The 15,705-nt window shown below is 41.7% G+C and overlaps 2 protein-coding genes across 2 annotated transcripts in view; one reads left to right on the top strand and one right to left on the bottom strand.

Moving 5' to 3' along the window:
• Positions 1-15,705, bottom strand: part of cdh23 (cadherin-related 23) — a 196,456-nt gene that overhangs the window by 33,315 nt on the left and 147,436 nt on the right. Inside the window, exons 21-34 of the mRNA XM_082556277.1 lie at positions 15,519-15,626; positions 13,053-13,242; positions 12,596-12,741; positions 9,371-9,590; positions 8,832-8,984; positions 8,507-8,620; positions 7,846-7,994; positions 4,088-4,148; positions 3,515-3,663; positions 3,240-3,375; positions 2,210-2,598; positions 1,766-1,867; positions 1,297-1,446; positions 558-686 (exon numbers count right to left, since the gene is read on the bottom strand). Of these exons, the coding sequence (XP_082412403.1) occupies positions 558-686; positions 1,297-1,446; positions 1,766-1,867; positions 2,210-2,598; positions 3,240-3,375; positions 3,515-3,663; positions 4,088-4,148; positions 7,846-7,994; positions 8,507-8,620; positions 8,832-8,984; positions 9,371-9,590; positions 12,596-12,741; positions 13,053-13,242; positions 15,519-15,626 (2,196 nt within the window). The remainder of the gene's footprint in view (positions 1-557; positions 687-1,296; positions 1,447-1,765; positions 1,868-2,209; positions 2,599-3,239; positions 3,376-3,514; positions 3,664-4,087; positions 4,149-7,845; positions 7,995-8,506; positions 8,621-8,831; positions 8,985-9,370; positions 9,591-12,595; positions 12,742-13,052; positions 13,243-15,518; positions 15,627-15,705) is intronic.
• Positions 5,389-7,769, top strand: LOC309719872 (uncharacterized protein). The gene is made up of 2 exons (XM_082556276.1): positions 5,389-5,544; positions 6,667-7,769. Exon 2 carries the CDS (start codon positions 6,679-6,681, stop codon positions 7,174-7,176), a length of 498 nt encoding a protein of 165 aa, XP_082412402.1. The 5' UTR covers positions 5,389-5,544; positions 6,667-6,678; the 3' UTR covers positions 7,177-7,769.

The following is a 15,705-nucleotide window of genomic DNA, read 5'->3' on the forward strand; positions in this document are numbered from 1 at the left end:
GGAAAATGTGAAGTAAGATCTCGGACTTGAAACTGTATTTTCTGAACTTTTTGTACTAAAGAAAGACCTCCCCCATTGCCATTCATCCTAACAAGTGTAATTAATTAACTCTTTAATGGTTAAAAAATTAAAGATGTTTTTTCATAATCTACCACAGAGATTTTTCTTCGAATTAATAAGAACTTCATGTTTTATAATTACTGGACAGTCTGAGTCTAAGCTACCAGAACTTCCTCTGTAATTTTACACGCTTCTTAGAATTTAACCTCAATGCGTCATACTGACCAAGACTCAATGTTGAATTGCACTTCTTTTTCATATACAGAGACATTTCAATGATTTTAATATCTAATTAAACTTCCTAAACAGTGACAGAAATGGGGGTTATGTGTGTGGCCCAACATGTAAAATGTGTTTGGAGTTCCTGGTTAAAAGTATGACAAGTAATTAGTTCATTGTTGTGCTGAATCAGGGATGAGGTGTAAGTTTAGAGCATGAATGTGAAAGAGACACAGGTGTCTGGTAAAACTGTCCTATAGTAACTATAGTAATCTGACCTTCAGTAGATAGCGGTCTACAGACTCCCTGTCCAGAGGAGCATTGACATAAACCTCTCCGTAAGTGTTGTTCACAGTCTTGATCATGAACACATCTTCCATGTTGCCTGCCACCAGAGTGAAATTGACCTGGCAAAGAGCAACAAGTCAGAATGAGTGAAAGAAAAATGGGGGCAGACAGTCACTGACTGAATGTCAGATGATTACTTCTACTTACTGCAACCAAAAATGAGAGTGTGGGTATTTTTAATAGCTTTTCTTTCACATTAAGAAAGTAAATTAAGAAATAAGAAGTGAGAGTCCACAACCTGCGCAGTAGGAAGTAGCAAAAAAGGAAAATGTGATACTGGCAGCTTAAGTTGGCCATCGAGATGCCAAAATCTAAGAGAGCCGATGTGAAACTGAAATAAGTTTAATTTGACTTCTTGTATTGCAATCTGAGGAAGTAAATATTTGTAGTACTAGTGCCAGATTAAGAGATACACAACCTAAAATAAGGGAAACACAAGTTATAAATGTCACATTCACTTTTGAGATGCCGGGAAAGCACGCTTGCTTGATTCAGGATGTGTTAGGAACTAAGAAGTGAAAAAATAAAGCACCATATTTGGGAAGCAACGTCTTTTTTGCTCTTTGTCAGCTGTTAAGTGCAGTAAAACGTAAAGTAAAAGATATGATATTAAGCGCCACACACAGAAGATCTTTCATTATTTTCTGCTGTTTTAAAAAAAACCCTCACCAGTCCATTTAAACCAGCATCTCTGTCCCTTCCCAGAACTACTGCCACCTTTGTACCCTTGGGTGTGTTTTCCGGGATGGCGCGTGAAATATCAGATGTGATGTCAAACTCTGGACTGTTGTCATTCTCATCCAGAATGGTGATGGACACCTGTACAGAGGTACGATCGAATGGAGGTTAAATTCCACATTTGCAAAGTAATACTTACCTTGAACATTAAATAAACCCGGGCAAACAAAACATAATGATCACGTTACACAGCAAACGCATTTACTGTTGTACTTAACATTCCCCATAAAAAGAACGTCTTACCTTCTGCAGTTCCAGAGAGGGATGCAATTAATAAAAGAGGAAGGCCATTAGCTTTCTGCGCCAGAATAGACACAAACACATGAAGTAATAAATCCACAAGGCACAATAATAGGAGGGGTAGGCCCGAAACAACACCATTCACAACAAAGGGGCGTACCACAGTGGAGTCCTTTTTGGGTCCTCCATCATCAGCGACAACAGTCAGCGTGTACATATCACCCTTTTCTCTGTCCAGCAGGCCTGTCACTGTGATGCGGCCCTGAAACAACACACAGACACGCATCAGCAGATACGGTAACCATCATAGAGTCCATACAAGATGTAAGTCCCAGTGTGACAGCGACGAAAACAGAAGAAAATTAACAAGTATCACACAAATCAACAAAGGAATCCCCATTTCTCATCTATCAAAGGAATCAAATGACTTCAAAGCACCTAAAGCACTTTGATCAGCTTACAGTCATACAGCAACACGAGTGTTAGCCTAAATCACCGGGGACGAGGTGTTACTGAGTCGCATTGCGGTTAATGGATGAAGCACACATGAAAACAAGGCATGCACACTGTGATCAAATCATCAGTGACCTTTCTTCCACCTCACCGTGACGCTGTCTATCTTGAAGAGGGCTAGAGCTGCGGGCGACGTGTCGGGGTCGAAACGGTACTTCAGCTGGTTCAAGTTGTCGGCAGACTGCGCCTGCACCTGGACCACCTCTGTGCCTGTGGCGATGTTCTCACGAAGCGAAGCCTCGTAACCAGCGGAGAAGAAGGCCACGGCCTCATCCAGCTCATTAAGTAACGTGACGTAAACGGTGCAGAAGCCGCGGTGGAACGGCGGAGCTTGGTCGGTGGCTGAGACGTTCATGAGGTAGGAGGTCTTGGTCTCGTAGTCCAGGTAGTCCACAGTGGTAACCAGGCCGGTGCTTACGTCCACCTCAAACTTGCGGTCTGAGCCGGATACGAGGGCGTAGGCGACGGCTCCACCATCACCTGAACAGCAAGAGAGGAAAAAGGTGTCATTTCAAAGAAAAACAACTTATAATAAAAAGGTGTTTTTCCCCCCACCTACTGTTACTAAGAATAACAACTTTAAAAGTTTGTAACATTGTTTCGATGAAGCTATAGTTACAAAACGTAACCTTTTTCCTCAAGTCTATTTTTTATTAATCACAGTTGTCAACGCTGGTCTTTTGGCTATATGATGTTTATTTCGGTTTCAGGCCTGATCCTGATCTAATGTTTTGGAAAATGTATGTCACGGCACAAGATGCGTCAGAAGCTGCCTAAGCAACACTTTACCCAACGGGAAGTGAATAAGAGGAAGTTTGTGCCATGGAGCAGAAGTAGTGATTTAAATGCCAATTGCGATGTTTCGTGCGCACCATAGTTACAAAACCAGAGGGGAAAAAAAATAAAGAAGAGGTTGGTTTGTTCTCTTTGTGGAGGCACCCACTAGTGTTAGGTTTATTGATCTGCAAGCTGATGATCAAAGGCACAAGCTATGCTAAATAGCACAGCTAAATATGTATTTCCATTTGGTGTTAGATGAAGAAAACCTGATGCTGAATGGTTATTAAAAAGATCTGGAATCAAACATTCCCTTTTCTTGCCATATTTGAAACCGAACTTACCAGTATCACGGTCAGTGGCACGCACCACAATCACAGAGGTGCCGATGCCAGCGGTCTCTCTCAGGCCCAGACGGTTGTACTGTTGCTGGGTAAACACCGGCACCTCATCATTGGCATCGTCTACGTATATGATCACCTGAGGAGGAGACGGTTCACATTTCCTAAATAAATATATCGAACAGCCACATAAAAGACAATAATTTCACCTCCAAACAAATTGATTATAATGCACATATAATATATTTTTCATCGGATGTGGTTTCTCTGCTTCTCACCCTCACAGAGCTCCTCATGCTGCCCTCATCACTGTTGTACGCCTCCACTTCCAACATATGGGAGCTGCTGGTTTCTCTGTCCAGAGCCCTGAGGCCTCTTGTCACCAGTCCGGTGTCTCTCTCTATACTGAACAGATTGTTGCTGTTCCCTGCATGCATCACAAACACGAGCGCACAGACAGAGAGACAGTGAAAGGAAGGGAAGGTGAGATGAAGCCAAGAGACCTGAACAAAATTGCACATTTAACCTAGGTTTACTGAAGTCCACTGAGTGGGTCATTTCATTTGCTGACATGGCAAATTCAACTTGTTTAAAGAGCCCGTCATCACAAGTACTCTGACTCTTTGGCAAGACCTGACTCATACACACTGAGTAAAGCTAAAGCACAGGAACCAAGAGGAATGATCAAATCAGTGAATCTTGAGAATTTTACTATGTTGACAATTTTCTAAAGAACGTATCTTCACAAAGCTGCCATCACATATTTTGAGACTGTGTTTAAACTTGTAGACATTCAATCAGCGAACAGGATGACCACGTGCAAAGGTTTTCTAAAGGACTGCGACACTTACCAGTGAGGATCCTGTACAGGACTCTCCCATTCTCTCCCTGGTCTGCATCTGTAGCTTGAACCTTTACAGACCAAAAATGAAAAAACAAATAAAGACATCTGCATTGTCTTAAAACATCTGCACAGGATCACGGAACTTAATCAAATGCTAAATAACATGGAAAAGCAAACCAGCTCCGGGAAAGGAAACAGCTCTGCAGTTGTTTTTGCTTTAAAATTGGCAAAGGCACGCTTTAAAAAAAGTGATAGTCTAATGGCAATTATTGCAACTTTATGTGAGAGCTATCATTGCTCAAAACTAAAATCATGACAGACTTAAACAGTTGGATTTGGTTACCACAAGGTTTGAGCATCTCAGTTTTTCTAGTCTCTTTCTCCGATGACAGACGGAACATTTCATATGCATTTTTAATAATTGTCAAGGCAGAGGGAGAAATCTGTATACTATCCCATGCACCACACATTGCCGGGTGCCCAGTGTCTTGTTGCCACAACAACCTCTTCGCAGCTTGGCAGCAATAAACTCTCTCTCTCTGTGTTACAGGCAGATGGCCAGAAACACCCAAAAAAAGCCAATCTCAGCACAGACAGCACGACTCCACAGCGTACACAGATAAACAGTGAAACCTATTGGGATGCTGGTGAATGGGCCATGTCATACGACTGACTTTCTGAATCCAGCATTGTCGCCGGCACTGGATGAGGCCGACTTTATGTCACACCTCGCTTCTCTGTGAATGTGTCAAAATCTGTGGAGGTACCTACAAAGTGCAGACTTAACTGCACACAGAAGAAACGCTCATTCAAGCACATTTACATGTGCAGTCAGGTGCACGCATATAGTGAGACCCACACTCTCGCGGTCTCTGTCTTGCCCTGTGTGTCCTCCTTTGCGCGCTCTCACTCCCTCCGTGAAGAGGGGCCCAACTTCAGTCTCATTAGTTTTATAAAGAGATGTAGAGAGGAGAGGAGAAAGAGGAGGTGAGGGGAGGGGGAGACGGGAGGAAAAAAAGTGGCTGGGGGTCAGATTGGTGAGTGATGAATAGGGCACTACACAGTGGAATGCACCACTTGGTCCATAAAAGGGGGTGCATGAAAGTGCAAGACTACATTGCGGAGCCAGATGTTGGAAGTGCAACCGTGTGGTGTAGACGCACAGCTTTTTTTAAAATCTAAGACTCTGTGTGACTGACAAAATATTTTATTGTCTTTGGCTCTGTGTCATTAAAGCAGCTGAGACGTATTACTTCTGTGATGCTGTTCCTGAGACTTTACCCCCTTTTCAACCCCGTTCCCCTCTTCCTCCCCAGCGTTTCCCCCTCTGTTTCTGGGAAAAGCCGTAGTTTGAGGGGGGAAAAACAAGAGCGTGCAGTTACAAAGTGTGGATCTACAAAACAGATCTGACCTCAACTACTGGAACGAAGCAAAGTTCTGCTTTAAAGTCTCCAAAGTGTCAGCGTGAGTATATATTTTCAAGGGATTTCAGCGTCAATATTAATTGCTAAGAATATACCACAACAGTAAATTATTGAAATCACTGGAGATGTTATATTGCTAGAATTCATTTTGTTTCTACTAGAAATTAATTATTAGTGAAATTGCGTGCACAGTCAGTTAAATTTGCAAATGTGAATCTGACAAACAAAGCGTGCTAGAAAAAAGTTTTGTTGGTTTCAAAACTAGCTGAGTAGTCAGATCTGGAGGAGCAACAATGTGGGGAGAAACAGAGGGAGAGCACCTTAGAGCCAGGCTGCCGAGCTTAAGAACAGCGCGTCTAATCACGAATATGTGCAAGCTACAATATGTGTGGGTGAGAAAGAAAGTTTGTGTTTGAATAGCTGTGTGTTTGTGTGTGTGCATGCATGCGAGTGCGGCGTATGTGCTTGGAGGCGCTGACTAATGAACTGACTCTCTAACGAGCCATCCTGCTCCACTGGCCTTTTCACAGCTTTCCTGGCATTTGGTCTTAAAAATAATTTCACGTCCCAATGTGTTTCCCTTAAACCGATAAGCCATGCTTTGTCTCCACTGAATTAAGGACGATGACATTTACAAATGTTACTATGCTGAAGATGGGAGGGAGGGATGGGGGTGGGTAATTGGAGACTGGGGTAGAAGAGGTGGGTTCCTTGCATTTTACAAGAGGGCAATTTAATAAACCCAATTTGTTTTACATTGAGGAAAGCCTGTCAAGCATTGACTGTTTTGTAGTCCTTGATTTAATAGCTACATAATTGCCGCAAATGCCAAACAGTCCCTGCATCTGGCTGTGCGTGCAGGCGTTTCTATGCATATTTGTGCATGTGTGTCATTGTGTATAATGAGCTCTTGAGTGTATGAGCCTAATTAAGCAAAAACATGAGAATAGGCCTAAAATAAACCTAGTCAGCAAAGTTAGGCTTGGCTGGAGATGCAAGCACGTCAAGAGAGCTGTTATGGCACTTTGATGGAGGCTGACCACACACACAGACACCCATACACACACACACACATGCATACACTGAAATTAGCCAAATAGACTAAAACCAACACTCACACAATCTCTGAAACATCCTGACTAATATAGCTTTCTCCTTCCAGAACCGAGACAATATGAACACCACTGATCCGGGCTCCAACGTCACCTTTACTTCTAACACAGAAAACATCACTCTGTCCACCCTCACCACCACTGCCACCTCTGTCACCATTCGACAGCCCCCATCTTATTCTTCAGACATCCACGACCCAGAATTCACCATCATGGTGGTGCTGGGGCTGTCGCTGCTGCTGGCAGGATTTGCAGCCTTCCTGGCAGTGTGCCGGCCCTCTGAACAGGACGGGGACTCCGAAGCGAGCTGCGGGCCAGGGGAGAGTTCGACTCGTAGAAGGAGGACGTCCAGCGAGCCCCAGCTGAAGGTGTGGAAGAGGCTGGGCTCGTATCGGCGTTCGTACAATCTCTCCTTCAGACGGCCGCCTCATCGCAGGCCGCAGGAGCGCGAGAGCACACGCGCTCCCCTGCCTCCAACTCAACAGACAACACAGCCAGAGGCCAGCGGAGAACCCCACCTCACTGTGCCTTGTCTATTCGACTATGTTACCGAAATCTGACTTGAAGAGCACCTGAAGGACGATTGACTGTGCAGCAAACATCACTAATACCAGGAGAGAGTGAAGAGTGCATTTATAGTATTTCTCTAACCTTCTTTGAATGCTAGGTGGAGGAAACGCAGGAAAAGTATTTAAAATGTAGATAATCAAAAAGCATATTTTTGTTACTGATCCCAGGTTGAAGTTTGGATCACAGGTGATCTTTTTCATCACAGCTCTGTGCTATAGTCACAAGTGACTTTACAGTGAGCAAAAGAAATCAATACAGAAAATTTTAACACAAGACACCAGCAAAACGACTTGGAGGCGAAAATTAAGCCTCAGATGACAGAATATCACTTTAGTCTGTTTCTATATTTTCACTCAAATTCAAGCATCGCTACCCAACATCACACCTCTTGTTGCTCTGATGCACCGAAACCCATCCATCTGGAAATTCACACACCTTAAGACAAACACAGTCACGCTAGTCTCAGATTATGGGGGGACTCCCTGTATGGACAAGAAGACAAATGTAACTCAAGCCAAAAAGAGATCACTGTAACTCACTCAGTGTGTTTTAAGGAAATAAATTTGAGTTTTAAATTCGCTAACAGTGCCATATCTGTCAGGATGTGTTTTGCAGTATATATGAGCGTGTGTTTGTGTGTGGGCGTGTGTATTTTTCACCTGAAGGATGCTTGTTCCTCGGGGAACACTTTCCAGTATGCTGGTCTCGTAACTGTTTTGGAGGAAGATGGGTCTGTTGTCATTAACGTCCTGCACCTCGACGAACACGGTAGCCGTGCCTGTCCTTCGGCTGCCAGCCGGACCGTTGTCTATGTGCAAAAACAAACACGTTTGCATCAGTTTCAAGGTTAACATCAATTTTAGACATTGATAACAGAAACAGACACACTCACTGACACAGACTAAATAATCTATTAATCCTCCTAAAAGAGATTTTTTATATAATATACTTGACTCATTAAAAACTGGGTCATTTTCAGCTGAATGAGGACAATGTGCACAGTTTTACATTATCTCTGCTTCTTCTCCCAGCGCTGGCGTCTCTGGCCTCTTCAGCAGATAAGCTACCCCCACTCAATGCTTTCCAAAACAGGAAAACCTCCGAGTTTTTGTTCTTTTTTTTCCACACAGGAACAAAGGCAGTTGAGCAATGGTCTGAAATCACTGCAGATGTGCAGGCAGTTTTTTTTCCTTACACCATTATCATGCATGCACAAAGAAACAAGAGCAGCTTTGAAGATAAACCACATTATTTAAATATATATATAAACACACAGTATGTAAAAATGACAAAGACAAAAGATCAAGTTTTATGACACACCTATAGCTTCTATGATCAGAGTGTACGCTGCTTGCGTCTCTCTGTCTAGACCGACCACTGTCCGAACAATGCCGTCTCTGAAACCCACGCTGAATTTACCATCCTGATTACCATCTAAAAATGAAAAGAAGTCACAGTTTTAGAAATTAAGCGCATTAATATCTGTACGTAGTAAAAGGCACATGCAAAGGAGCTCAGTACATACACAAACTCTCACATGCATGGATGGATTGAAGGAAGGTACGGGTGGCACACAAAATCTCCCGTGGCTTTAAAAACTTTAACTCAAGAACACAGAAAAACACCTCCCACCGTGACCTCTGACCTGTGATGAAGTAGCTAAGTTCAGCGTTGAGACCCTCGTCGTTGTCAAAGCAGCTGAGGCGGGCTACAGTGTGGTCTCTAGGGACACTCTCCTTCAGGGAAACATTGTACACGCGAGGGTTGAAGGTGGGCGTCTCATCGTTTACATCCAGAACTGACGCACGCCACACACAGAAAGACACGAGGACACACGGATAGATGCACATGAGGACAAATAAAGGCAGCAGGGTGGTGCAGTGAGTAGTACATTTTTTTTTCCTTTTTGCCTTTCTTGCTCAGGTGTCCTGTTCTCTGGCTAATGGCAGCAGATTTTCCAATCTTCTTCAGTCACATCCAGAGCAATCAGCCCAGTCCCCATTTGGGGTTTTACAAATCCCACCAGCAGGTGGCAGCATTTTATTCAGCAGATGTTTGAGAAATCAGAGGTGGGCTATTTGCCGTAATGAAGCAACTCTTTATTATTTCATTATTTTGGTTTTCAACTTTCCCATTAGGGTAATTTCAGAGAAAGCAAAGGTAAATTAAATCTGAATCTCTCACCTATGACAGTGAGGGTTGACGTAGAGGTACGAGGGAACTGTCCTGCATCATATGCAATTATCCTCAATTGGTACTGTTGGATCCGCTCACGATCCAGGACTGCTGATGAGGTGAGGACGCCAGTGGAGATGTTCAGGTAGAAATCGAGGCGAGGCATTCCCATCTGTAATGCTAGTGTAATCAAACCATTCTTATCTTCGTCAGGGTCCTCAACCTGGATCTACAGAAGAAAGAGAGGAAGCGATACAGAGAAAAGAAAACCCATAGAAGATTACTCACAGGGTAACAGATAGCAGATGGTGAATAAAATGTGGTTAAATTGTGTTTATTTTAACTGATTAAAACGTATTATTAAGTGTTGCAGTGTTATTTGGCAGTCAAGTCTTTTAAAAAAAGTGAGAAATTCCTTTAGGACTTTGTGTTTCTGTCTGTCATCGCCTATCTTCACTAAATATGGTGATAATATAATCCTCATTTAAAAGTTGGGACAGAAAATATAAATAAAAAAAGAATGAAATTACTTTGACATTTAATAATTCCAAATTTAATCACAATAAAATGCAGGAAACACAACAAATATTTAAATTGTTAAAATTGACCATTTTGAGAAACGTGTATATGGATAGATAGAAACATATATATATATATATATATATATACATATATATATATATATATATATATATATATACATACATATATATATATATATATATATATATATAAAAGAATAATAAAAAAAATTACACATGACATATAATGTAATTGCAAGGAGGTATTTCTGTAGTCTATTGATTACTAGATAGTGGAAAAGGGGTGGGATTAAATAAGCTTATGCTTCTTCCTGCTCCTTTTTGAACATGAAAGTTATTTGTAGTTGTGGTTGATCGTTTTACTTTTGTTTTGCTTTGTTCATTTGTCTCTTTTAATTCTATGCTGCTGTACTTTTTCAACATGTTCAAAATAAAGATTCAATCAAAAAAATCAAAAATCAAAAGTGTAAGCTCATTTTGAATTTGATGACAGCAGCAAGATTGTTGTTGCTCAAGACTTCTGAGTATTCTTTGTCCTATTTTTGGTTTGTGATGATTCAAAATGATTCATTATGATTCATGATGTTTCATGATTTTTCATCTTGTCCGCACTCTTCTGCTCTGAAGCCGTACTGTTGTATGACATTAACTGCGGTTTAGTATTGTCTTGCTGAAATATGGAAGGCCTTCCTGGATGTGAGCATGTGTCGCTCTAAAACCTGAATATACCTGTCGTCATTGATGGGGCCTTTCCAGATGTGCAAGCTGCCAAGCCAATAGGCACTAACACAGCCCCATACCATCAGAGATGCAGACTTTTGAACTGAGCACTGATAAGAAGCTGGATGGTCCCTATAGCGGCAACCTTCGGTCCTTCTTTGGCGCTTCTGCAAAACGTAAAGTTTCTGACTCGTGCTCTTGTTAAGTCTCTTGGATGCCTTCCGGTAGCAAAAAACGAGGCGAAGGAAAAAAGGGGCAAAATAAATGTTTTGCCCCTTTTTTCCTTCGCCTCGTTCTTTATCCTTCGATTTGTAAGGAAAATAAATGTTTTGCCCCTTTTTTCCTTACAAATCGAAAGGTACAAAACAAATGCCTCTGGTGGGAGCTCCGTTTATATTCCCTTTGTGTTACAACAAAAAATGACATTAAAACGGCGACGGTCAGAAAACCGTTGCTCCACGTCCTGCTTGCTTACCTAACCTTTTACCCACACCCCTCCGCATGCGGGTCAAATACACACCCCCTTTACGACATCCACCAACACTTTACAACAACAACAGACTAACAAAGCAGGATTAATTTATGGAGCACAGCATATTACATTATAACCTAAAATGATCAAGATTATAATAAAAACTTAAAGATCATGACAAATACTTAAATATGGCATGATGTAACTGAGTAAAATATTGGCCTGGACTTGGCTCCAACAGTCCCTGTTCCCTTTAATCCAAAGGAGTCAGTATCCATGTTTTACAAAAGGAATTTCAAATTTCAGTCAGTTTGACCACAGAACAGATTTCCATTTTCCCTCAGTCCATTTTAAAGTTTTGCCTCAGAGAAGATGGCAGTGTTTGTGCATCATGTTCACATACGGCTTCTTCTTTGCACGACAGAGTTTAACCTGCATTTGTGAATGAACCTTGTAAATGCAGACCTGTCTGAGGGCCTGGAGATCATGGACTGCACAGATTTTTAGAGACTTTTAATGATATTATGCACTTTAGATTTTGATATATTCAGTCTGCACAATGCTTCATCAAGGAAGATTCATCTGAAAATCTTCCACAATTTGTAGAGATAATTTACCAATAGTACCAGTAGTCAGATGGTAACAAAAAGAGGGAAATTAGTCCGAACAGAGGGGATTGCACTACCAGAAGGCAACATTGTAGACATCTAAAAAAGCTACAAGTACCTGGAAATTACAAAGGGAAATGGGAATCATAAAGAAGCCATTAGGAAAACTGCACCCCCCAAATACCTGCAGAGAGTAAGGCAAGTCCTGAAGAGTCAGCTGAATGAGAAGTAGAGGATCTGGGCAATCAACACCTATGCCCTGTCACTGATCAGATACCCTGCTGGGATAATAAGCTGGCCAAAGGAGGAGGTAGAAGCTACTGACATCAAGACAAGAAGCCTCCTCACCATGCATGGATTGTTTCAACCCAAATCCAGCACCTATGCACGCTAAGCGAACAGAAGGAGGCCGAGGACTAGTGAGTGTCAAAACCAGGATGTCCAGGATGAGACAACAAACATCCATGAGTACATCAGGAATATGACCACAACCGACTGCGTGAAAACCTCAGCCAGAGAGAGTGGTAGGGTCCTCAAAGAGGACCTGAGCTTGAAGGATAAAGACCACCAGCAGGGCGAGAGGGGAAATTCTTAGATTTTTACACGTCCTAGTGCATTACTGGGTTATAAAATGAAATCCATGTAACAAATTGTAAGGAAGGATTTATGATAGGACAGTGCATAAAATAAAAAAAGTGACTAAATTAGTCACTAAATAGTATTAAATAAAACAATAGGGATTAAACAAACTTACGCTTCTCCTGAGTCCTTTTTGAACATGACTATTATGATTTTCACTATTAATTTTTTCCTTGCATCATTTTAACATGTACAAAATAAACCCCAAATGCAATGGAATACCATTTTACAAAGCACCAGTCTTTTATTTTACCCTAAAAAATGAGGATCCAATGGGAAGTCCCTCAGGTACTTCAGCCACAGATGGCAGATTAAGGAAGGTTGGGTCATTGTCATTGAGATCCAGCAGGTTGACAAATACTGTGGTGCTTGCTGATGCACGCAGTGGAGGTGTACCACCTAAAGAGGGCGCCAAAGGGATAGATAAAGATATATTTATTTGCACGCACACACACACACACACACACACACACACACATACACACACACCATATCTCATGGTCAAAGGAGTTTATTAGCCACCGTAAAGAGTTTCATGGTCAACATAAAACTTTAGGAATGAGGCTTGGAGGAAGAGGCTCATCGCTGAGAACTGAAAACTATAACGTGATAATGAGACATTACAATTTAAGCTTGCTTTTGGATCCCCTGTAATTAATAGGAGCATTTTACAAGCACAAACCAACATCATACTGCAACACACTACTCACGGTCGACAGCTGACACGACGATAGTCCTCATAAGAACCGTGTCCCTGGGGTTTGTGCTTTCCCTGTCCAGTGTTACCCCACTGGTGCGGATCTTCCCAGTACTGCTGTTGATGGTGTAGAAAGGATTTTCTGGATTGATACTGTATATCACTGTCCCATTCTCCCCATTGTCAGGGTCCACTGCCAACACCTGGACACAGAAACCAGTAAAGAAAACCCTTTACTTTCATTTGCCTGAGCTCTTCAGACAGCTTCCTCAAAACCGTTTACTATACACACATATATCACCCACATATAGAGATATATAAAAAGCTAAATTAGTGGTTTACTTTGCAAAAACAACTTAAAGATGAAGGGATGATCTGCAACAGAACTTTTCTGATGAAAAAAGAAAGGAGGAAGAGGAAGGAGGAGGAACAAGAGAGGGAGGGAAAAGAATAACAGCAGCTGAGCATCGTGTACAATTCCTTTCAACTTTCTGAACACATCAGTCAGCTAAAAGAAAAATAGTAATGTCTCATTTTGTGACACAGAGTTGCGATGGGTGATGAATGCACGAAGCCGGGAGCCCAGCTAAAGCACAGGCTGATTTTTAAAGAGCTGATCAATTATTCAAAGCGCTGACTAAAAATGCTGGAAACTGGTTAATTGGTCATTAGAGGAACAAAGGTTTTGCAGGTATTTAATTATTAAGGGGACATGGTAGGCAGGCATCTCAGAGCCTCATTGATTAGCAACTGCACAGACAAAGGCAGGTGATATAAGACAGGGAGAAGTGCCTGACCGGGGCCCGTTGAAATGATCAATTCTGGCCCGAGCAGAGCACATTAAAAGATGGAGAGCAAATATATTAGCCTTGTCTATTGAACTGTGGTCCTCGTCTGACTGCAGAGAGGCAGAAAAGGGAATATTGTTTTGAAAGGCGATCTTCGAGGAGGCTTACGGTGTGTGTGTGTGTGTGTGTGTGTGTGTGTGTGTGTGTGTGGAGGCTGCAGCATTGATGGTGGGGTTCTCTGAGATTTGAGTGGGCTGATCCTTGCACTGGACACAGCGGCCAAATTCATCGGCTCACTGGACACCTCCAGGAGGACTCAGCAGGTGGCCTCTTGTCACCATGGAAACACTGGCTGGGCCAGGGATACACTGGGGCCAATTACAGGACTGTAAGCCTGGGTGGTCAGATTTATTGAAAAATGGTCAGAGGAGCAACTGTGTCTGTCCACTGTGCACATGGAGACACATACAGTATGCAGCGCAGTGCTGGATGCACCATGAAAGAAGTCAACTGATGAATAACTACAGGAGATTAGGAAAAAGTGGCAACATTTTAGCAGTGCAAAGCTTATCTACCATTTCTTTTTCTCCACCGTTTCTTCATTTCACTTTTTTTTGCACTGCAAGATGGGTTCTTGCTTATTTCTCTGCGTAGAAGCTGAATAATTTGCTTTGCGTATGACTGCGGGCTACATTTTAATTAGCAATTGGACTCCCTTAATTACACTCACTGACGCCTCTTTAATTAATGGACAATCAGGGCTTAATTAACAACAACACATTGCCAAAGACACCGGCAGGACAATGAGAGTTTGGGCTAATAGAGGAGTTTACTTTGTGATGACCTATGCATGACGGCCATTTGTCCATCGATAGCCGAGTATGTAAGCAGATCTATATTTCAAATGTTGTTCTTCAGTTAAAGCAGAAAAAAATGGATGATTCAATCTTCACACTTTGATCACTCTGTATCTGACACTGAGTATTTTTTTTAAAATTAAAAACACATCTTTGGCATGCGTTTTCAAAATCAGATTAATTAAATTAAGCTGCAAAATACTGATTCAAAACAGGAAAAAAAAAAAACGAATCAAATGACAGCAGTGCACCAATCAAAAGATATAAAAAATTCAGTAACTTACTTCTAAATTCATTCACCACCCGTCCTACACGAAACTACTCCAGGACCACAGTACTGACTTTCAAAGTAATTGCAGTCCCAACATGTGCAAAGTTCAGGCTTTTGCCCCCTTTTAATATTCTCGACCTAATTTCAAGTGTTTTTTTTGCTGCTATGGTACAGGACGTTTTTGAAAAAATATATAAAAAATATTCAAAAACATGTACATGTGTTCAAATGGTTAGAATTTCTTACTGTAATGTTAATAAAAAAAAGTCAAATTAGTCAAATTAGTCTGAAAACCTAGTGTTATTTTAAATAGCTCTATAATAACTCTCCTTCAATCACCGTGAAGGAGAGGTCAGAGGTCACACCCCACTCTACACCCCTAAAATATCAGAATTGATGTAATTGTGTTTACAGACAGAATGACACACATGCTAGTGAAAACATAACCGCGTTGGTGGAGATAATAAACATGTAATTTTAGTATTATTATTACAGTGTGCCAATGTTACTATTAGTAAGACCACCTAATGAATCAAGTTACAAGTTGGGCTAGAGACACTCACAGAGATGACATCAGTGTTGATAGGACTCATCTCAACTACGTTGGCATTATATGGCTCGTCTCGCCACATGGGGGCATTGTCGTTGATGTCCAGGATGGTGATGTTCACCTAAATTCAGCAGGAGAGGGAAATTATTGTCATTAACTGACTATACTGATGCAATATGATGAGCCAAGTCCGATTACTA

Source organism: Aulonocara stuartgranti, assembly GCF_965226115.1.
Source record: "Aulonocara stuartgranti genome assembly, chromosome: 13".
NCBI lineage: Eukaryota > Metazoa > Chordata > Actinopteri > Cichliformes > Cichlidae > Aulonocara > Aulonocara stuartgranti.